The sequence below is a fragment of the Typha angustifolia genome, chromosome 10 (genome assembly GCF_048772165.1).
Source record: "Typha angustifolia cultivar Huaian chromosome 10, ASM4877216v1, whole genome shotgun sequence".
Classification (NCBI taxonomy): domain Eukaryota; kingdom Viridiplantae; phylum Streptophyta; class Magnoliopsida; order Poales; family Typhaceae; genus Typha; species Typha angustifolia.
The window spans coordinates 11,923,887-11,947,519 of record NC_133248.1 but is presented as its reverse complement, the minus strand read 5'-3'; the positions used below and the strand labels follow the sequence as shown (position 1 = coordinate 11,947,519).

Genomic DNA, 23,633 nt, shown 5'->3' with positions numbered 1-23,633 from the left:
GTGAATAGAGAAGGCCAAGATTAGGGCCTGGAAATAGCGGGCGAAGAGGGAAGGGAGCAAGCAAGAGCGGGTTTTTATCCGAGTAGTTTTTTTGGCGGGGATTCGAATTTGAACTCTGAAGAGCTTGGGCTTCTAATCTTAAAAACAGCCTGGCACAATGCAATTTTCGAAAGAGGCCCATTAAAATTTATATAATTGGATCTAGGAAACATTTTTATTTCAACCCCTCCTTTTTGTCTAATTAATATCTAAAGCACCCTTCGTTCGTTTTCTTTATTAAGACTAGCTATAATTTAAACTAATTTGTGGTCCGTAATACTACTGTAGTATTACTAGAGTTATCTTAACAGAGTATCCTATATTTGATACATTTAGAACAGGATAATTTGACGAACTCTTCCTTATTTGTTGCTTTCTTCTCGCCAAACGGCAAAATGGAGATCAGCTCTGAGATCCGTTCCCACCACCATGCGATGTCCCAATCACAGCCGCCCATCTGTCGCCCCACCAGGGAGCCTCCAGTGGTCCCCGCGCCTCCTGTGGGCCCTACTGATCCGACGGCTGAGATCTAATCTCTGGCAACGTTGACCAATATCTCTCTCTCTCTCTCTCTCTCTCTCTCTCTCATCTTCCTCGAGAAGGAAGCAGACAAAGTAAGAGGAAAGGTATTACCACCGGAGTGCATGAAAAAGTATCTTTCTTTTACAATGTATATAGTTCTCGGGTCAGACTCGGTCAATCCTTTCCTTTGAACCCTTTTTTTTTTCTCACCCAGCTTTAATTCTCTCTCTCTCTCTCTCTCTCTCTCTCTCTCTCTCTCTCTCTCGCCCCCTCTCTTAACTCTTTTTAAAGACTTTGTCTTGCAAGATCAAATCTCTTCTTTGCTTGTTCTCGAGATCTACTAGCTAGTGATGGGGAGAGCTCCGTGCTGCGACAAAGCAAATGTCAAGAGAGGACCATGGTCTCCTGAGGAAGATGAGACCCTTCGCAACTATGTCGAGAAGCATGGGAGTGTTGGCAATTGGATCGCTTTGCCTCACAAATCTGGTACCTTTGTTTGTTTCTCCAACGCCCATATGTTAAATTTCTAGCATCTAATTTAATTAACTCTAGCTGTTTATTATTTTCCCAGGGCTTAAAAGATGTGGGAAGAGCTGTCGCTTAAGATGGCTTAATTATCTCAGGCCAGACATCAAACATGGAGGGTTTACCGAGGAAGAGGATAACATCATTTGCACTCTTTATAACAAAATAGGAAGCAAGTGAGTTATTTTCCTATTCTTTTTTTTTTTTATTTTTTTTTTCTAAAATGTTTGTAGACAGAGATTTATAACAACTCCTTCTTTTGTGTGAGATTTAGGTGGTCAGTTATAGCTTCCCAACTTCCTGGAAGAACAGACAACGATGTCAAGAATTACTGGAACACCAAGTTAAAGAAGAGGATGATAGCATCAAAGAATAGCCCTTCAACTACAACCACCGCTTCTTCTAGTAGTCAACTTGTTCGTAATTCTTCACCACCACCATCACTTCTACCTTCTCTAATCATACCAACCATCAAGACTGAGAAGTACACCTATGAAGATTTCATGGCCCCTGCTGGATTAGCACCAAGCTACCAATTCCCGTACGCCGCCTCGCTGCATGAAGACAGCTCGGCTGCTTCGTCTTCCATGAGTATGGATAACAACAGCAGCAATTACATCAATTGGTCGACTACTGGATCTGGTGAGAAAGATGGGTTCTTTTCAGACTTTGCCTTGGGTTCTCCTACTGAGTTCTTAAGTGGTTACTATGCTTCTTAGCTATACCAACAGGCTATTTGCCACTGTTCAAACCTCATGTAAATGGACAGAAGAAACCATTTCTTTAGCTCGAACTGGTACTTAGCTTGTGTTTGATTTAATACGTATAACTAATGTTGAATGAGACCAAGTCTATCTAGTCCATGGCGGAAAGATCCTATTCTTCTTATGTCTTGTTTCCTTCTTCTTCATGCACCTTTTGCTATAAACTTGATACATGGAAGGCTTCAAATTGTATAAAAGCTGAGACAGGGTGGGTCCACTGGGTAAGAAGATAATACCATTTGGGTCCATAAAATAGATAAATATGGTTGCAATAATTTAAGAAGAAAGAGAAAGTTTCATGCACGAGGCACATGAAAGTTTGAACATGTCAAACGAATCAATTTCGAAGAGCCAATCACGCCTGCCACCTCCCTGAGTACAAGTATCTTTTCTGCAACAGCCTCTGACTCGTGGTTCCCTAATTAATTAGTTTAACTTTTCTCTTATGCATCATGTGAATATAGGAATTAAACATACGAGAACTATTGTCGCTTATTCCTACTTATATTGAAAGCCGTGAAATATAGATACTAAACCCACCCCATGTTTATATATATACATCTATAATGCAGTCTCGAGTAATGTTTTCTTTTTCTTATAGTGATTTTGCAGTATTAGATTTAAAGGTCTTTATCTTAAGAGATTTCTTTAAAACTTTCTCCTTGCTCTCTTGTATCAAATCTATAATTTAGGTTGAATAATTAAAAGTTGAGTGGCACTTTTGTAGTACATGCTCCAAAAGGGAGGGGGACCAGACTTTAGTACCAAAATTAAGCCAAGACTAGAGACATAACGATAGCTAAGTTTTATCTTCACATGCTTGTTCCATTCTTTTTTCTCAAAATTCTTTCTGCAACCATGCGAAATTGTCCAACTTCTTTGTTTTATGCTCCCTGTGTCTTCCTTGTTTTCATTGATTCCCATGAGAATACTAAATAAAACAAAACACATGGAAAACAATTTAATCTCTTTTTTCTGTCAATTTGCGAGATATTCTTTAACGATCTGGTCAAAAATATTTTTTATTGAAAAAAATTAAATGGGCAACTAACCAAAAAAATGGGGGGGTGGGGGGGATATCAACGGATAAAAATAAAGAATTCATATGAAATGAGCAATATTTGGAAAGTTCTGGATGTAATTATCACATGTCTCTCTTGCAATGAAATCAATCGAGATGAAAGGTGCGCTCTTGGTTACAATTGCTTAATGATTTACTGTGTTGACCTTGCAAATTGAAGTAGATAGATGATGTTGATGCAAAGTGACAAGACTTGATTGCATCCCAAGATATACAGAACAGGTCTTCTAGATGAATGGCATGTGGAAACTAATCTTTAATTGATTAATAATGTTATCGTGAATACTACTGTAGTGGAGGGCTAGTCATTGAAGAAAAATAAAAATATAACCTTTGCTACAAGATTATTAAATCAGTTTAATTGTGGAGGAAGTTTATAAAGTTATAATATCCTCTATATTCAGGTTTTTGATGATGAAAGCGGAAAGCCTCTATCAGAGGTCAATTTCCATTATATATATATATATATACATCGAAATTTGGACCCAATCTGTAGCCATACTCCTGAGAAGTCCACTTCTATTTTATAAAGAGAAATATTTTATTTATTAAAACCTTTGATGTGGTAGGTGTTGTTTGCACATATTTTTATTTAACCTAATAATTTTTTTTTTCAATTTCACACTTTATAAATATTTTATTTTCAAATAGGGTTATTAATACATATGCGGTCACGTCACCTTGCAGAAAAAAATGACCTCCAAAAGTCTCGTCATTGGATCTTTGACAGTATTTTAGTTGAAACTTCTAGAGAATGGGGATAAAGTCAATTAGCCTCGTATTACAAGGTAATATACTTGGCCATGAACGCGAGTTAATACTAGACGATCAAATTCTTGTTTAGTACATTCTCTTCTAAATTCCACCCCGGTTGATATTTATTACACACAGCAATAATTCCTTTAGACACGCTTGAGCCGTTATAAACATATAAAGTAGGGTGGGGAATGAAAAATTCACTTGATTTTAATTAATTGCCAGTTTGCCACCCAGAAGTCCAGAACACTAGTAAGGCTTATGAACCCAAGCAACAAATTATATTTAATTTTCTTTTCTTTTTTCGTACATGCGACAAAAATATAAATACCACCCTGCCTTTTCTTAAATCGGACGCAATGCTTTATTGTGGTTCACAGCTTTTCTCAACTTGTCCTTAATATGATGTCCGTCACTTTACTAGCACCGAACTCGTCCATCTTTCTCTCTCTCTCTAACCTTTTTCGAAACTCGATCACGTCTCTATCTTTTTTCTCTGTAGATCTGTGCATGCTAAGCAACTTAGGCAATAGGAGGGAGGAGTGGCTACTACCTCACACTAAACACTACTCTCTCACGAACTCTCAACCACATCGTAGTAAAATATTGTGCATGCAAGGTGTTTGTTGGATAGCCTCAAACACAAATGGTTGTACAAACGTATTCAGATGTTATATTCCCGGATGCACTGAAACAAAAGGCAAGCTATCTTGCGGCCGGAGCACTCAACCTAGTGCTCACCCCAGTGATATATCCCACTGCTATCCGACACCACCATCTCAATCCAATCGCTCCGACTTATGCCTACCTCTCCTTCAGCTACACCACGACTTCATAATTGGTTGGCCTCCCGCCTGAGATTCGCAACGTGCACCTCATTGCAATATCCATCACCTTTTGCATCGTACTCACCTTGTAGATTTGCATCAATTATGTACCCATCGAACTACCGACAAGCCTGCGATGATCTTAAAAAAGAACAACGTACGCCAAACCTTCAGCAGCAGCACTTGCAACTCGAAGCCTCTCTATATATCCAGCCTAGCTAAGACCTTACTGTATGTACGTGGCCACTCTTCCCTGTATTGAATATTTAACATGTATTACTAGTGGATCATTGTTCTCTTTTATGCTTTCATGCACTTTTGATTATTAAGTTACAACAGTTATATTTTTAATTATTTGTTTTATATTTATACGTTAATATATAGAGAGGTGTAGTCGATAAAAAATAAAGTTCACGGGATAAAATTAATTTAGTTTAAAGAAAGGGGGTTTAATCACATCAGATGCAAAATTACTAATCATTAAATAACTGGGGCTATTTGCACAAAATGTTTTTATTTTTTTAAATAGTAAAAAATAATATCTTATATCTGGTATAAAAAAAATAAATGTGTTCAGTTTCAATGCCTAATCTTGCTTTTACTAAAGCTTAAGCTTTATTTTTTTACAATTAGCCCAAATAATTATATAAAAAAATCAAGTATCATGTGCTAATATCTATAAACTATAATTCGCTATTCAAATTCGCTATAACCCTTAAAGCAGTCTCGTGCTGGGATACGAGCGACACGTGCCTGTCACATGGGAATCCGACCGTTGCAACTCAATCTGAAAACCCCCGATTCCCCCTTCTTCCCCGTTACCCTTGAATTAACGAATTCTCTCTCATCCAGTCTCTCTCATGGCGATCTCCACGGAAACCCAGGAAGAGAAGGTATCTCCAGGAAATTTGCGCACTTTAGCTTTCTTTGTTGTTGGGGATCTTGTCGTTTTCTAGTGCATTGGACCATCACGGCCGGGGAAAGCTAGGGCTTTCACTCCGCCATGTTATTATCACTAGACATTCTGTTATATGTTCTTGGTATTCGAATTCGTGATCTCCTTCCTATGCGTTCTCTTTGTATTTGGAGATTCTATATCTCACGGGCGAAATTATGGATCCATTAAATGCAAAATAATTTACATTGATTTTTGGGTTATTTATCAGTTGGATTTATCCGCCTTCCAAGGTCTTGCTATTTGAGCTCTCTAAAAATAGGTTCTGCTATATGATAAAAGATAATAATGTTTTTCCCTATTTCTTTCCGGCAGTGTTCATCAAAACCGACGGTTGAGAAGCGCTGGACATTGAATGACTTTGACATTGGAAAGCCTCTTGGAAGGGGGAAGTTTGGTCATGTCTATTTGGCCAGAGAAAAGAGGGTAAAATTACTTCCTGCTATAAAGTTTATGTGTGTGTGTGTGTGTCTTTGTCCTGGGATAAATATTTTCTTCAGCCTTTCACCTTAGGGACTATGTTGTAGTGCAGAGGACTTTATAATCTATAATGTTCTATCAGCTGATATTCTTTACTCTTTAGTGCCTGGTTTGGTTTGATAAATTGCTATCAGCTGACGACCCAAAGAGGTTTTCTTTTTTATTCTTAAACAGCTGATAACTATTAATGTATCTGTCTATTTAGATGGTTAATAGAGAAACCTTGAAACTATATTTGGATATTCACACTTGAATGCATCCAGTACCGCATGCCAGTCTTCTTTTCTTCTTTTTAGTTGCTAACTGAAGAGTTTAAGAATATTGACTCACTGAACTTTTAATCGACAGAGCAATCATATTGTGGCTTTAAAAGTTGTATTTAAGAGCCAACTGAAACAATCCCAAGTGGAGCATCAGCTGCGCCGTGAGGTGGAGATCCAAAGTCACCTCCGGCACCCAAACATACTACGTTTATTTGGCTATTTCTATGATCAGGTTTACAAGCTCCCCTATTAATGTTATCTATATTAGACAAAGGCAATTTGTATATCTCAGTTTAACATCTCTCTCTCTCTTTCTCTCTGTGTTTAACTTGATTGCCGGATTGGCCTTGATACCTCAGACTCGTCTTTATCTGATATTAGAATATGCTGCAAAAGGTGAACTTTATAAGGATTTGCAGAAGTGCAAGTACTTCAGTGAAAGGCGTGCTGCTACGGTGAGCTATGATATGCTCACTTTGATACAGTTTCTTTTCTCGGATTATGTCAATCGATGAATTTACATTATAAAGAATAATCATTGCTAGAATTACCTCATATATTATTGACTTACATAACTTCTCCTTTTATTCTTTTAACTTGTAGCATCATATTACTTATTTGTCAATACTTGAAACTGGCAAGCTAATGTCGTTGGACCTTTGTCTGCAGTGGGTAATATTTTTCTTGTATTCTTGTTTTGCTTTCAGTACATCTCGTCGTTAGCAAGAGCACTGATCTACCTACATGGAAAGCATGTAATCCACAGAGACATCAAGCCGGAAAATCTTCTCATTGGAGTGCAGGTGTCTCTCATCTGGTCTTATCTCTGAACTTGGGGCTTCAATGCTTATATAGGTTCTTCTTTTTGTTAGGGTGAACTAAAAATTGCGGATTTTGGGTGGTCCGTTCATACATTCAACCGAAGGAGGACAATGTGTGGTACACTGGATTATCTTCCTCCTGAGATGGGTATGTTACCACATGATTTTCTTCGAGATTATGTAATAAGATCTTTGGTCCCTTCTTGAGTGGACACTTTTGTTGTAGTGGAAAGTCTAGAACATGATGCCAGTGTTGACATTTGGAGCTTGGGTGTCTTGTGCTATGAGTTCCTCTATGGGGTTCCACCTTTTGAAGCTGAAAAGCATTCTGATACATATAAAAGGTAATATTAAATTTACCATGAATTCTTTAAGTTTGCATGTACTGGCAAGCTTTCTTTTTTTAATAATTGAAATATTATGCACGTCTCTATAAGATTCTTGGGCCTGGTAATGTTGCCATCTAGAATCTTAAAGCCTAAATAAGAGGCTTGCATTAGTATATTTTCTTTGCTAATGTTTTATCTTCTCATATGTGAAATTCAATTAACTATATTTCATGGTACATCTTTGTGCTGATCACTTGTTTTTAAATAGCTGGATTAGTGTTGATTTGTCTTAACTAATCTTCATCTTGATGGGTATTATACTATTATGTCAAGGCCTTTTGTGCATTCTCGAATTTTCATGAAAAAAGCTTATCAAATGCAAGATTTTGTCATAATTTCTCCGAGCATGTATCAAAGTCATATTTTAGTCTGTCACATGTAAGTGTTTTTGTCATGGACTTCAGCAGTGAGTAACAATAGTTTGAATTCACTATTCAAACTGTGTTCTTGATACAGGATAATCAAAGTGGACCTCAAGTTCCCCACGAAACCCGTTGTTTCTTCAGCTGCAAAGGATCTCATTAGCCAGGTCGAACTCTGTCCTTGTACTTTATTCAATCTTTACTTGGAAAGCAAGAATTTATTGAATTATTTGTCCTTCCGATGACTTCCCCGAAATGCAGGGTGTTTGTGAATTTTCCATTCTTGATATGAACTCAAGGTTCTTCAATTTTTTGATCTCAGATGCTTGTAAAGGAAGCTTCACAACGCCTACTCCTTCACAAGCTGCTCGAGCATCCATGGATAGTTCAAAATGCAGACTCGTCAGGAACATATCGAGGGTGATTTTTGGGGTAGGGTTGATGTTATTCTTTGTATAAGAACAAGTTCTTGCCTTCTCTGCAAAGCAGGAGGTTTATGAGTTATCCATGCTTTAGATGAACTCGGGAAAGACTCCTCGACAAAGTCTTCTCCCTCACAAGCTGCCTGAGCATCCATGGATGGTCCAAAATGCAGATCCAGTGTGCATGTATGGGAGATTTCTGGGTGTTATTTTTTCTTCTTTCTTACACTGTAAGCTGAAATAGCTGAAACGAATCACTGTATTATTCAGTTCTTTGTTGTACTTGATATTGAAATGTGCTCGAATGATGCTTTTGAGTGTGGCAATATATTCCAGGAGATTGAAATGAAACCTTCTTCTTAGTTATCTTGATTTGTTTATTACTAATTCAAACACCGTATTGTTCAGTTCTTTGTTGTACTTGATATTGAACTGTGATTGAATGATGCTTGAGTGTGGTAATATATTCGAGAAGATTGAAATGAAACCTTCTTCTTAGTTGTCTTGATTTGTTTATTACTAATTCAAATACGATTCCGAGTTCGACTTACTATTACCTTACCTAGCCATTGAAATTTAAATCAACCTCGGATGGGTTGACTTGTAGTGAGTTGACTAAAATCACGAGTACGTCACCCAGAGAGTTATGGATCGGGTCCTGTCCGGGTTCGGACCCGCAGCCACGTCGGACGACCTTCTTTGGAATAGAATAAGAGCACTTCTCAGCAGGCAGCGGCTCGCTTCCCTCCTTTCTCGAACTCCTGTCAAAGAAATTAGAATTACCTTTCTCGTATAAGCTTCCCGCCTCACCTAAACCCTAAACCCACTGTACTCTTCGTCTTCCTCCTTAATGCTAAAATCCCATCGCCATCTGTATCAAACTCCACCCATGCGATCGCTCCGCAATCTCCTCCACCTCCGCAGAGCTCGTTTCCTCCTCAATTCTCGACCCCTCTCATCGAACCCCTCTCAGAGATGCAGTTCGTTTCAAAAATTCAAACCCGCGATTCATAAACCTAGTGTTTGGTATAGCTCTAGGGTTTGGACATCTTACGATCCCGTATCGAATCGGCTCGTCACGAAGCGAAGTCGATTGGAGAGTTCTGAGGAAGAGGGTGGTGGAGAAGAAGAAGCGGATTCGAGCGATGGAGAAGGTAGGCGTCCTGTTTTGGCGTACTACGATCCTGTGGAGGAAAGGCTCGTGGCGAGGGCGGACGAGGAGGAGATGCCCAGGAAAAGTGATTTGAAGAAAGTGAAGGATTCAAAGGAGGAGGATCCGAGTGGGAATGATGAGGAAAGGAAAGGTTCTTTGGGATCGAAGAAGACGTGGTCGTCTATTGTTAGGAGGAGGACGGGGAAGATGAAACTGTCTTTTGTTTGTGAGAATTGTGGTGCGAGTTTCGGGCAGTGGTGGGGGACTTGCCGGTCTTGCCACACCACAGGATCCGTGAAGGAGTTCTTGGAGCCGGAGGTTAACAAGGCCAGAGGGGTTGATGTTTCGGAGGCGGCTGTGAGGTCATGGCTACCGCAGCAGCAGGGGAGGTTGGTTCCTATGAGTTTGGTAGATATTAACAAGGATAGGGACCAGTCAGAGTGGCGAATTCGGCTGTAAGTTTGCTAGGTCTTACAATGTTTTCTTTTACGTAGATTAAGTGCTAGAGAAGTCCCTTTTTCTTATTCTTTTTTAAGACACATAAGTAGCTCATAAGCTTGTTTTAGTTTAATTATTATTCTGGTACGTATTTGACTCATGGCATCCAATATTGATGACTGCATAATATATAGGGCTGGACTTTTTGGGATGGAGGTTGCTAGGGTGCTTGGAGGCGGTATTGTACCTGGTATGGCTTATGATTACACTCTGATGTTTTTTGTTGGTTAGGATTGGTTAAATGAATTTGTGCAATAATTTAGTTGATGTTTAATTCCACTGTCTGAGAAATTATAATTACATGGTACATGATGTGTGGTTTATTTAACAGCTTTTCTTGTATTATCAACTATTTAGAATTTTCCATTTCTTCACCAGAATGACATGCATATGCAATACTATTAATATCCTTGACACAAATAGATGATTTTGTTAATTTTTTGATGACTTTAGTGTGAGTTGACCAGTCTTTCATATAATCTGGCAGGCTCCTTGGTTTTAGTTGGAGGAGACCCAGGTGTTGGTAAAAGTACATTGTTACTGCAGGTTAGACTGTTATATCTTTGCTCGTGATTCTTTTGTGAATAAAATGTGGTTTTGTGCAGACATAGGTTCTTGTAATGCTATTTTCTATATTTGAATTTTTGATCTAGGTTTGATACAGAACTTTTGTTTTTGGATTTGAAGATTGCTGCTATTATAGCTCAAGATTTCAACTTTAAGGAGCCTGCTTCAGTTGTTTATGTCTCTGGTGAGGAGGTTGGTTCTACTTTTGCAATTTATGCTTTTACTCACACTCATCTTGCTACTGATGATTTTCAAGCATCTGTCATGGTGTTTTTCCTGCATCATAGTGACCACATTTACTTTACTTTATGCAGCTCCCCATCACTTATATTTGTTCTGTGTGATATGTGTAACATCAAGATATGATTCTTATTGTTTAGTTGTTGGACGTATAGATACCATGTATATGGGTCACATAGGTTATTGTTATTATCTTCTTTTTTTTTTGGAAATAACATGGAGAGTAGGTTGTATTGGATCTTAATCTTTTCAAATATGGTAGTTACATCTGTTCAATCTGCTCTGCATTTCGTTTGTTAGACTCTAATACTAGAGCGTGCTCTTCTTACATACCCATCAGTGGCAGTGGACACACAGTATTAAATATTGTGAAAAGTCCAACGTGCATAGATTTTGAACCACTTATTATTTCTAATCTGATGTCCTTTTTCTCTTCTATCAAATCGGGCATTTTCCTTGCATTTTTGCAATTTGAGCTTGCTAATTACAAATATAAAATGCTACGTATATACCACATCAGTGTGGGTAATAGTGTTAAACTCAGTGTTTTCTCTTGGACTGGATAATTGTTTTCTTTTCTTAGCATGCATATGAAAAAATGTTTTTTCCATCTGGACTGGCAGAGCATTGAACAGATAGGGAACAGGGCTGACCGCATGCGGATCACGACAAGGAATCTCTACTTATACTCAAGTACAGATATTGAGGTGCTTTATGTTTATTCTTCATTTCTGTACCTTCCATGACTTGTGTTGTGCTCATGAGGATTTTTGGGGCTGTGTTTCTGACGTACATGTTATTCTGTATCTCTGAGTTATCATTTCCTGTTCTAGTTATTATCTGAAATATATGCCAATGAATTGGGAAAACTGAAGATTACTATGAAAATAAAACTCGATTATGGATCATTTAAGGACTCAGATGGCCCTAGCAATGGGATATTTCCATCTCTTATGATTGCTTCTCAAGCGTCGAAACTCTAGAGCACATCTGTGCCATCTTAGCCCAATCGAGACATATGTTGTGTATTCAAATGAGATCAGAAGAATGAAAGAGAATATCATGGATGAAAATTGTTAGGAGTGAGATTAGACTAGATTTGGCTTTTTTATGATCATGAATTGTGGATATCTGTAATTGTGGAGATATTAAAGTGTTCTATGTTCTGTTGATTCTCATATCACTTTATTAAACTGTTTGTCCTAAACTTGTTCCAACTGCCTTATAGAAATTCTGCATGTGCTTTCTGCTTTCTCTTTTCTTGTTAGGATTAATTTCTAGGTTGTAATGCGAGGCTTGAATTATATATGAAGTTAGATCTTTGGTAATATCCTAAGGAAATTGAGTTTTCGATATCATAATATGGGGATATTTTTGTATAACCATTTCCTTTGGTTTCTTTACTTCTTTTGCAGGACATCTTGGATAAAATACAGCCACTCTCTCCAGCAGCAGTTATCATTGATTCAATTCAGACTGTTTATTTGAGAGGAGTAGTTGGTAGTGCTGGGAATATTATGCAGGTAATGTTTTTTTGATTATGGATGTAATAGGAATTTCTTGATTGGCTTTCTCCAACAACCACTGAACATGATACTCTTCATCTCTGGAGAATCTACTCGTGAGAAATTTATATGTCGCCATTAGCTCCTCTTCTGTAGGTTTTTATCTTCAGGCACAGACCTATTTATAGCACTAAGGTGCCAAATCTTTTAACAAATATAAACAAGGTTTTGAGTATCGGCTTTGGAATTAGGATCGGATGTTTAAAAAAATGATATATATCGGCCGTATCGGTCTTCCGTTTCAGACAATTTGGAGCGAGGATCAACTAAATTGGCCATATCAATTGATCCATTTTGGCGATATAGATAGGGATCAGCTGATATTTGAATTCATGACTATAAGTTTCCACGAATGGACTTGCTGGATTCAATCACATTTATTGGTTTGGTTTTTCTTTGCATGTCCATCCAAAATTTTGCTTTATTAATTATAAGATTCTTATCCATCTGATATGGAATAGTATAAGCTGAGTTTTTGAGCCTGATCCGAGAATAGCGCTTAGGTCAAACCCATTTCGCTTATCCCTTAAAAGGTTTCATGCCCTCTTTTGGTCATAAAGTAAACCATTTTGGCCGATCTGAATATTGCAGCCTTGACCAGTCAATTTACTAGTTCGCCCTGGATCAGATTGGGCCTAATCGATACTGTTAGGAATCAGCAGATATAGGGAGGTATATGCTGACCTTTTTTTTTCCCTGAGAAGTATTTCATATAATGCTAACAGAAGCTAATGCTAACGTCTTTTGTCTATCCAGGTCAAGGAGTGTACTTCAGCCTTGCTGCGTTTTGCTAAACAGACAAATATCCCCATCTTTTTAGTAAGTTAACTATATATTGAATGCTGCATTATGTTTTGCTGGTTCTAAATAGAGACTTAGCACATTTTATAATTTTGGATTGTGCAATTTGAGGGAAATATACATTTGAGAAGCATTTCTTTAACATTTATCCAACTTCTGTTTCTCATCCGGAAGCACTATTATCCTATTATTTTTTTCTCAGATAGGACATGTCACAAAATCTGGAGATATTGCTGGTCCTCGTCTTTTAGAGCACATAGTGGATGCTGTTTTATATATGGAGGTTGGTGCTTTCTACCTTTAGACAGATCTCTCTCTCTCTCTCTCTCTCTCTCTCTCTCTCTCTCTCTCTCTCTTCCCCCCGTCTCTAATTTTGAGGTCAAATTGCTTTACCTATTATATTTGACATGAGAACTGGTCGCACATGATCTCCTTTGTATTTATGAAAATATTGTTGTTCTATATGAGGTCAAGCGTGAGATATGGAGGCCAATATTGTTTGATTGTTTTGACTCTGAAAACTTGCTATGGTGGGCAGGCCTCAACTTGTCATGCATAGGCTTTCAAAGGAAGCCACCTGAATGGGGATATTTGTTTGGATATACATAAGCTAATATAACTCTTGAAGGAAAAGTTTGCAAGGAATGCTTCTCTATTTTTTGTTGTAAGACAACTTTTAGCTTTTTAGGACATATATAGTTGCAAGTGGGATAGCTGTAAGAAAACATTGTGGTTCAACAAGAAAGTCTTCTCCGCTCCTAGACTGCACGACTGTTTGAAATGATTTCCCCTGCCTTGATTTTCTGCTACTTCAATAGATATACTTCTTTTGACTTGCATCTCATCTTAACAACTGACTGAGTAGTGGTAGGATTTGGTTAGATAGTGACAATATCAAGATGATATGATGTCAACAATTTTGAAGGTAACCGTTGAGGAGGACTCAAACAATTAACAAGGGTCATATTTTTTTCTACCATGTTTGACCATGATCCATCATGCTACAAAAGATGTAATGATTAGGATATAAGCTGCAGTTTATATTGCTAATCCATAAAAAAAATTTCTCTTACTGTCATAGAGTTGATGCTGTGTAACATAGTTGGAGCTAATACTAGTTTATCAATATTATTTATTTCTATATAACTATGTATTCTAATTGCATTATTTTACATCATCTCAGTGCATACCAAGTAGTCTTGATAATTTATTCAGTTCTTAAAAATGTTTCCAAGCCATTAGCAAGTTAGTGATGCCCATTTTCTAATAAAATCTATTGCAGTTATAGTTTTTCTGTCTGTCCATGTGTTGGACAATGTTCTTTTATTAGCTTGTGCTTTATTCAATGTGTGGATAACTTTTTCTGAAAGATATGAGCATATGCTAGATTGGAAGAAAAAATTAGCATTACATGGAAATCCCTGCTTAAAGTGGTGGATGTATGTAACTGTCCTAATGTGGAGGGAAAGAAATAGGGGGCAATTGCTTTCTGTTATCGTTTTTTTCATATATGTTAACTGGTTGCTACTCCTTTATAGTAGTCCTGTAGAAAATCATTAGCATATGTACTCTTTCATTACGCATTTGCCTGAGTAATTTGTTCTAATTCTGATAAGTTTTTACTGTTTAGGGTGAGAGGTATTCATCTTATCGTTTATTGCGAGCTGTGAAAAATCGGTTTGGTTCAATAGATGAGGTATCAAATCCTTTCCCCTAATTTAGTCGTTTAATTTTGTTGGTTATCATGGTTGACAGAGGTAAAGTATGAACTTATGTAGTTCCTAACCTCATAACTGTATATCATCTTATGCCCTGTATCTGTTGTTGATCATTTCATTCTGGGAGAACTTTTCCTTAATATTGGTGATGCAATCACTTAAAGTTGGTTTTCTTTATGAGAGTTTGTTCCTCTTTTGGCAGGTTATAGCGGAGATTGTGATTAACAGCCATCATAACATCAAGTTCCCTAACTAGTGGGACAACATGAATATTTTAATATTTTCATCTACCATTAGGCAATATCAAAATATCATTGAACTCTAATTGGGTGCTACTTTGATAAAATGATCCAAACAGAACAGGTTTTGATCTTCTTCCATCAAAGAGCAAAAAGAGCTTTTTACCACATAAGTTACCTCGACATCTAAGTGAAAGATTCAAATGAATTGAAATATTTTTACATAACAACAATCCTCTAGAAGATGTTAGCAAATTTTAGAACAAAGCAAAATCAAATAATAGAGGGACTTGCTGCATAAAATTAATAAGGCCAGTTGGCAGGTAAACTTAACCTATTTTGTTGTTTAGGCTCATGCAACCTTGCAGCACACCCTCTAGGAAGTCCTCTTGATGTGGAAGTTGCAGTCAAGGGTGACAACCTAATCTTTATATTTTGATTGTTATGGGCTTCAATAATTAGAAATCTAGAAAGCCTAAGCTTATGCTTCTATTAGTCTCCCTATTTGCTATTTATGGATGCCAGTTGCGACATGCATTGACTTGGTATAATCTCTACTGTCTTCATTAATGAACACAATAAGTGTTTATATCATAAATTTGTTCAGATATTATTTGTTGCTTTTGTATTTAGTATCTTCCCTAGATTCTTTATGTTTATCTTTGCTGTTAAACATTTTACAAAGTTGTTGATCTCTCTTCCATCAGCTTGGGGTGTTTGAAATGTCAGAGTCCGGCCTGCAAGCTGTTTCAAATCCTAGTGACATATTCTTGAGTGAAAATAACAGTGATTCTGAGATATTAGCTGGACTTGCAGTTGCTGTGGTTGTGGATGGATCTCGGACTTTTCTTATTGAAGTTCAGGTAATTGTTGCTTGGATTTTTGGAAAATGTAATCTAGTGCACTTATTTTTCATTTTGTATTATTTTCTTGTCAAATCGCTTTGGATACAACAATTCAAAAATGATTAGCATTATGCTTTTGTACATGTATTCATCTATTTATTGTTGTATTGCATTTGAAAAAAATACCTTTTCTTCCTTGTGATGTCATGTGTTACGGACTGCAGTCTTTGTAAAGCAGTTCAATTTTCCTTACAACACCCAAGATGATGTTAAGAGACTAGTAGTTCTGTTAAATTGAGAGGATAGGAAAGAGATTGTGTTCTCCCTTTTCTAGAATTTTGTTTCTAGAAAATGACCTGTCCTCTCTTAGACTGATTGCAATCATCATATCCTAATTCATCTTTTGCCAAATGTATTAATGTTCTATGACTAAATAGGAAGCTGGTAATTGGAGAGACTGCAAGCTTGTCATGATATAGGACAATAACGATCAAATATGATTATGCTTTATAGTATTAGCCCTAATATGATATGGAAAATAGATAAATAGACATAGACAATAAGTTTTTGTTTGCAGATTAATAAAAAAGATTAAAACACTTGACAGCTGTTGGTGAAAATTGTATTAGCAATTTGGCAGACATTTTAAAGACATGCTAAACATTTAAAAAAAGTACTTAAATGTAGAGTGGAATTTGATCACAGTTGCACCTACAGACTGAAAAACTATTAAAGAAAAGCATGACTGGTGTTTCTCTAGAGGACAATATGCATATGTGGTTGCATATACTGCATTCTGGAATGCTGTTTCACACCTTATATTTCTTCTGGAATAACAAAAAATATCTTTTGCAGGCATTGTGTGTATCTGGCTCATCAGTTGCAGGACATGTGAATGGAATACAACCAGGCAGGGCTGACATGATAATTTCTGTAAGTGACTAAATAAGAAGCTCAAAGGATGCTGTGAGATGTTCTATGTTTTTACCAAAATTATTGCTTTCATTTCTATACGTTTATATACTGTAACAAAGTTGGAGTTTCTGATAATAGATGTCTTATTAGGGAGAAAAGGAAAGTGGAAGTGGTCAATGACTTCTGATTATGCATCTTATTAATTTGATAGCATAATGTAAACATTGTCTGTCAAATGCCTTTCACTTAGGCCTCGTTTGGTTTGAGATTAAGGAAAAATCTAGATTCTTACTTGTAAAATTGTATCTCCAATCTAGGGTAGGTGATGCAAAACGTAGTGGGGAAAAAAATGAAGTAGGGAAATAAGAAGGAAAAGAATGGGGTTTCACATCTCCACCCTAAGAAAAAGGTTTCACACCAAAATTATCTAGAGAACAAATCACACAAACTTTCATTAAGTTCCAAAGGAAATACAACGGGTCTATATATAGACCTACAATGGAATTAAGCAAAAAAACACCCTACATAGGAAATAAACAAAAGACACCCTAAATAAATAAAAATCAGAACCAGATCCCTATAGGAGGGATCATCAACTGTCGGCGCCTCCTGCGCTGGTTTTCATAATTTCTTGGGATGTGGTTAGGTCTAGACTCCTCTAAGTCTTGAACTAAGCTGTAAGCCTTTTCCAAAGTATTAACATTACGAGCAAAAAGTTCACTTCTCAATTCTTCACGTAGGCCAGCCCTAAATCTGGACAAAATTTGCATAGGGGTTTCTGATTCAATCACGCTACACCGAACAAGCAATTCATCAAAGGCCGCAACGTAATCCTTAGCGGACTTACTCTCTTGGGTAAGTCGGTTCCATCTATCTAGAAGCTTAGGGTAATAGGAAGGCGGGAGGTATTTACGTTTTAGTTCATTTTTCATGTCAACCCAAATTTCAATTGGAAGCTCACCCCTAATCTCACGAAGAGTCTCAACGTTGGTCCAGTATTGATTTGCTTTCCCAGTCAATTTCATGGCAGCAAACCTGACTTTACGGATTTCCGACATATCATACCATTTAAAGTAACGGTCCATGTCTTTGATCCAGTCCAAGAAGTGTTGCGGATCTAGACGACCATCAAACATCGGGGCATCAATTTTGATGCTTCGAAGGTACCGTTCATCAGGATCTCGCTCATTCCCTTGAAAATGTTGACGAGGTAAAGGAGTGGGAGATTCACCACGTTCAAGGTCAGGGCGGTGATTATTTTGAGGAGCGGTGTGCTCACGGGGTCTTTCTACCCTATATAGTCGTTCATCGGTCACCCGTTGATACCCAAGCAAAGTATCTTGAGTATCCCTGACTTGTTGAGCTAAGGTACCTAGTTGTCCCATAATGTCGTCGAGCTTCTTACTAAGTTCGGGATCCATACTGCTACTGCTGGACTCACTAGAATCACTAAGAAGGTAAGCCTTACCTCTACGAGTTGGCATACACTAATATGCAATAAATGAGTTATGAATTGCTTTATATATTTTATTTATATATATATATCCCTTTTTTTTTTTTTAATCTTTTTAAATTTATGCTTGCTAATTTAAATAATGTTCTAACCTAATGGAATGCAGACGTCTCCTATATTTAATCCAAATACAAATGTCTTAATCTAAATGATATGAGACGTTATGCTATGCAATCAGGAAAATTTTAAAATGAATACTTAATTGAATTTAGATTTTCTGTTCAGGAGGTTCAAAGACTAATGTCAAGACTAAATGGTTTTTAAACAAAAGTCACATTAATAAATGCCAAACCCTTTAAATTTCTTTCCAAAAATTAAGATAATGCTAATATTCTATTTGGCACTGTTCATCTCTTAATATCAGGATTAAAGCAGATAAGGTTTCTATGTAGTCTCTCCCTCACTATATGTGGACAACATGAATTGATAACAGTTTAGAGATGATACTAAAAAAGAATGACCCAAAAATATTTAATACATTGAAAAGATCACATACCTGACCATCTGAAAACAAAAAGAATTGAAATTAACTAATTTGTCTTCACCCTTTTCTTCCTCCTCTCACAACGTGTCCCTATTCATGTCCGGGAGGGAGTGGTCAGCAACAGTATTGGCGACGTCGGCGGCAAAGTCCGGGACAGTGGTGGTCGCCGTTGACTACGGCAGGGAACGAGGCACGGGAGATCACGGCGCGGGCGTCGGCGTCGTCAGTGTTGGCTGCAGACGTCAAAGGAATGGCGTCGTCAGGTGGAGTGACGGCGTCAGGTGGCGTCGTCGGGGCGGGGCAGAGCCGGGGCGGCGTCGTCGGGGCGAGGCAGAGTCAGGGCAGCGTCGTCGGGTGGAGCGACGGCGTCGGGTGGCGTCGTCGGAGCTGCGCTAAATCAGGGTGGCGTTGGGGCAGCGCCGGGGCGGCGTCGTCGGATGGAGCGACGGCGTCGGGTGGCGTCGTCGGGGCGGGGCAGAACCGGGGCGGCGTCGTCGGGGCGAGGCAGAGCCGGGGCGGCGGCGTTGGGGCAGCAGCGACGGCGTCGGGTTAGGATTTTGGTGTGAGGTGAGGGGAAGGTTAGGGATGAAGTTGGGTAACGGGTTGGGAGGAAATGATTAAGGGGTTGTGGGTTTAGTCTAATAAAGTTTGGGTTTTGGGCTAATGGGTTTTGGGTTTGGGTTTGATGGGTTTAATGGGGTTGGGTTGGTTTTAAGTTAGGGAGGGAATTTGAAAATTGGAAATATTGGAGGGATGAAAATTAGGATAGATAGGATTTGTTGGGATGTTAGAGAAGAAATAGGAAATTTGGTAGGAGGTTTAGGGGAAGAAGGAATTGGTTGGGATTTAATAAAATTAAAAGCAAAAATGAAAATTTCGAAAATTTGAAACACTGATTTTTTTTTTTTTTTTTTTTTTACAGCAAAAGATACGTGCTGTTTCTTTTTTTTCTTTTTCTTTTTTTTTTCCTTTTTTTTTTTTTTTTTTTCCTAAAAACAAATAAAAATAACGATGGAAATTAGATAATGCAACAACAATCAAATTTTTTAAGGATTTGGAATCTTACACGGTAGCGATTCCTCTATGACAAAAGATTTTCGTTGTTCCTCGTCGATGGTAATTTCTTTGCTCGTTGTACGCCGGATTTCTTGACGTTTCAGTGTTCGTGGAGCGATTGGTCGTGCGAAGAACAAATGTGGAGCGGCGTAGAACCCGGGAGGAGGGGCGTCCATAAACTAGGATCCTTCGCTCTGATACCAAAATGATGCAAAACGTAGTGGGGAAAAAAATGAAGTAGGGAAATAAGAAGGAAAGGAATGGGGTTTCACACCTCCACCCTAAGAAAAAGGTTTCATACCAAAATTCTCTAGAGAACAAATTACACAAACTTTCATTAAGTTCCAAAGGAAATACAACGGGTCTATATATAGACCTACAATGGAATTAAGCAAAAAAACACCCTACATAGGAAATAAACAAAAGACACCCTAAATAAATAAAAATCAGAACCAGATCCCTATAGGAGGGATCATCAACTGTCGGCGCCTCCTGCGCTGGTACACACGCCATCGCGTCCTATCAGTGATGTCCGCATCAGTAGGGTATTCTAATGTTTACTTGTAATATAAAACAGTAGTGTAATAATTACTTTTGGTATGATATAAAGTTGAGATAAAGTACAAATAAGAAGTGAAAATTGACTTAAATGCTCTCACTTGGTGTATAAATTTAAATGAAAGTGTTCTTATTTTTTATAGGTATTTCTTCATACTTGTAGATATGCATTTTATATTTGTAAGTTTGTAATGGGATAGGTGGATAGCAGGGGAGAGAGAAGAGGTTTTTCAAAATAACTCTAGTCAAATTGAATAATATTTCTAATTTAGAGTAGAAATAATTTGATATATCTTTTCTAATATAGAGTACTGTTTCCTAATTGAGAATAGAGAAAAGATAATCTTTAAGGTCTTGTTTACTTTAGGAATAAAGTTAACTTTAGAATATATATTTCTCTTTGTTATTCTCAAATTGAAGAATTATATAAATAATTATTTTTATATTCACTTGTATTCTGGAATAGGAGTGTAATAATTATTTTTGATGTGATATAAAATAAGGAAAAAGATGAGAAAATTATGTTTTATTTTTATAAAATTATTATAAATATCTTTTGATTTGCTATAAGGTAGATTCATGAGATAGATATTAATGATAAATTAGTAATTAAATTAGTATAGAATATAAGATATAATTTTTATAAATAATATTTGTATTATAGAATAATGTTATTGTGATGTTTAGCTGTTATTCCAGAATAAAGAGTTTTATTCCAGAATATGAAAGAAATTATTCCTGAAGTGAACATGCGCTAAGCAAATGGGGCCTTAAAGATTAATAGTAAAATGTTCTACATTTACAAAAGCATCAACTGAAGATGCATGACAAACAAGTCAGAATAGCTTTTCTATGCAATGAGAAAATTATCCACCCTGCAGAAATATCCAGGAATTAGTCTGATAGGATTGTCATTATATATATATATTGCTTTAATTGCTATTTACAGTGTACTAGATAACATATATGAACCTTCAATTTTCTTGCTAATTACAGCTGGAAGTGCAAGGTTTAACCTTGAACTTAGCTATTTGTATTAATCAAAATTATTTGTTCTTTTCATTCTGTAAGCAATTGACAACTAATTTTAAAGCTTTTATGTTGAAGGTTCTTATGAAGCAAGCTGGTCTAAAGCTGCAAGACAATGTAAGTAAATTGTATTCTGGCTCCGCTCCTCTGTCTTTCAGTAATGTGCTCTATCAATTCCTTTATCTTATCTGGTTGTTTAATTGCAAAGAATCCATTTTCTTTTTTCTAGGTCTATGACTTCTGTTGTATTCACACCTGAAGAAATTGTCCAATCCTGATCTTGACATCTTAATTGTTAAGCCTTTCTTAGGTTTTTGTTTTGCTCTGCAGGCCATTTTTCTGAATGTTGTTAGTGGCTTTAAGTTGACAGAGACTGCAGGAGATCTTGCAATAGCAGCAGCAATTTGTAGCAGGTACTGCCACTTCTCTTTTCTTCTAAAGTTTCCTTTTGCACTGGTAAGTCTATTGAAGTACTATTTAGAAAATTTATAGTTTCCTTTTACACTGTTTATGAGTTTATGTTCGTTTACTGACATTCACATAATGCTAGTCTGGAGGTACATTACTTACATGAAAATATTTTATCTTTTGTATATTTTGGGTGTATTGTCTAGGTCAGAGCCTTCTATCATATATAGCATTATTAGGTTCTTGTGTTTTGCTCCTTTGCCATATATGGATTCACTTGTATACATATACACTTCTTCACTTTTTGAAAGAACTTTGTTTGCTCATCTTCAGTTTCTTGGAACTTCCTATTCCAAATGATATTGCATTCATTGGAGAGGTTGGCCTAGGTGGTGAGCTTCGCTCGGTGAGTACACCTCCCTTATGGCTTGTTATTTTCTAAATGTTTGTATAGAACTGTTAACAAGCTTTTGTTGGACATAGCCTTTATGATGAAATTTGGTTGCTCAGATTGTACTCACCTTTGATTCTTAGTAGCATTTAAATTTATCAGATTTTATTTGTATAACGAAGGTTCCAAAATTCGGTATCGAGATCGATATCGGTTGTCCAGATAAATGACATATCGGATTAGACTATTTTTTAATTATAGAAAATTTTAATATCATTTAAAAATATAGAAATTTTTTAAAAAAAATTTAGAAAAAATGATAAGAAAATAAAAAATAATCACTTAAAAAACTTATTTATCTCTTTTCTTTTCTTCCTCTCTTTTTCTCTCTTAGCCTCTCTTTACTCTCCCTCCTACTGCCGCAGCCCAACTCACAAGCATGGTTTTATATTTTTTTTCTCCATGTCTTCTCTTTCCCTTCTCTTTCCTTCTCTCTCTCTTCTTCACTCTCTCGCAGCCTAACTCCTAAGCATGAAATTTTTTTCCCACCATTTCTTCTCTCTCCGTTTCTCTTTGCCCTCCTTTTCTCTCTTTTCTTCCCTCCCTCTTATTCGCAACTAAGCATCGCTTTTTTCCTTTTACATCTCTCTCTCTCCCTTCTGTTCCCCTCTCTTCCTCCCTTTGTCTCTTTTCCTTTCTTTCTCTCTTCCCCCCCATCTCTTTCTCTCTTACCTGTACTTATCTCGGGCGAGATTAGTTGAAACTAGGATCCATGTGTGCAACCATGCAATGTTAGTGAAGTCTGAAATGCTCTAATCATTAACTAGCATAAAAGTAATTTCTTATCACCTTGACTTTTCCCCCCGGTATTTGGCATTGTACCCGGTTGTTGCATCCAATTGTGTAGTTTGTGATCATCCAACTCCTACTGAAAAAATTTAACTGAGGCCTTTGCTTCCATTTGCATTTTCCACTCAAACCTCATTCCCATGTCAATTGCTAGTTGTTGGCATATTCATCTCATATTTGATATAAGTTGGTTTCACCATGGTTTAGTCTTATATGCCAAATGGTAGCACAAATGTTGGGAAGAACAAGTTTCTAGATTTTATGTCGTCCAATAAACTCAATAATTCTTTTTTGTTTGGTAATGCCTACTCTTTTGCATGGATTTCCTTTGAAGGTTCCGAGAATGGATAAGAGGGTGATTGCTGTGTCTAAATTGGGATACAAGAAATGTGTTGTACCTAGGACGGCTGAGAAGTTGCTTGTAGCACTTAATCTAGACATTGCAATTTTGGGTTGTAAGAACTTGAAGGAGGTAATCAATACGGTGTTCAATGAGGGATGGAGCCTTGAAACTCCATAACCTGCTTTATTCAACTATGTATAAATTTGTAGTTTTTGGTATCCTTATAAAATATTCAATTCCTGAAAGATCTAATTG

General features: G+C 37.1%; 3 protein-coding genes across 3 annotated transcripts; all 3 read left to right on the top strand.

Moving 5' to 3' along the window:
* The first annotated feature begins 771 nt into the window (after window positions 1-771).
* On the top strand, window positions 772-1,947 carry LOC140768730 (transcription factor RAX3-like). The gene is made up of 3 exons (XM_073109117.1): window positions 772-1,047; window positions 1,133-1,262; window positions 1,361-1,947. Exons 1-3 carry the CDS (start codon window positions 912-914, stop codon window positions 1,803-1,805), a joined length of 711 nt encoding a protein of 236 aa, XP_072965218.1. The 5' UTR covers window positions 772-911; the 3' UTR covers window positions 1,806-1,947.
* A 3,336-nt stretch (window positions 1,948-5,283) lies between these two features.
* On the top strand, window positions 5,284-8,566 carry LOC140768924 (serine/threonine-protein kinase Aurora-2-like). Its single transcript, XM_073109400.1, has 9 exons — window positions 5,284-5,407; window positions 5,785-5,895; window positions 6,298-6,444; window positions 6,572-6,667; window positions 6,920-7,015; window positions 7,085-7,181; window positions 7,260-7,377; window positions 7,879-7,951; window positions 8,107-8,566. Exons 1-9 carry the CDS (start codon window positions 5,375-5,377, stop codon window positions 8,206-8,208), a joined length of 873 nt encoding a protein of 290 aa, XP_072965501.1. The 5' UTR covers window positions 5,284-5,374; the 3' UTR covers window positions 8,209-8,566.
* A 397-nt stretch (window positions 8,567-8,963) lies between these two features.
* LOC140769189 (uncharacterized) lies at window positions 8,964-23,615 on the top strand. The gene is made up of 15 exons (XM_073109809.1): window positions 8,964-9,814; window positions 9,992-10,047; window positions 10,345-10,403; window positions 10,545-10,616; window positions 11,288-11,371; window positions 12,080-12,187; window positions 12,986-13,048; window positions 13,233-13,313; window positions 14,661-14,726; window positions 15,695-15,850; window positions 16,688-16,765; window positions 21,466-21,504; window positions 21,718-21,800; window positions 22,129-22,201; window positions 23,370-23,615. Exons 1-15 carry the CDS (start codon window positions 9,057-9,059, stop codon window positions 23,553-23,555), a joined length of 1,962 nt encoding a protein of 653 aa, XP_072965910.1. The 5' UTR covers window positions 8,964-9,056; the 3' UTR covers window positions 23,556-23,615.
* Window positions 23,616-23,633: the final 18 nt, after the last annotated feature.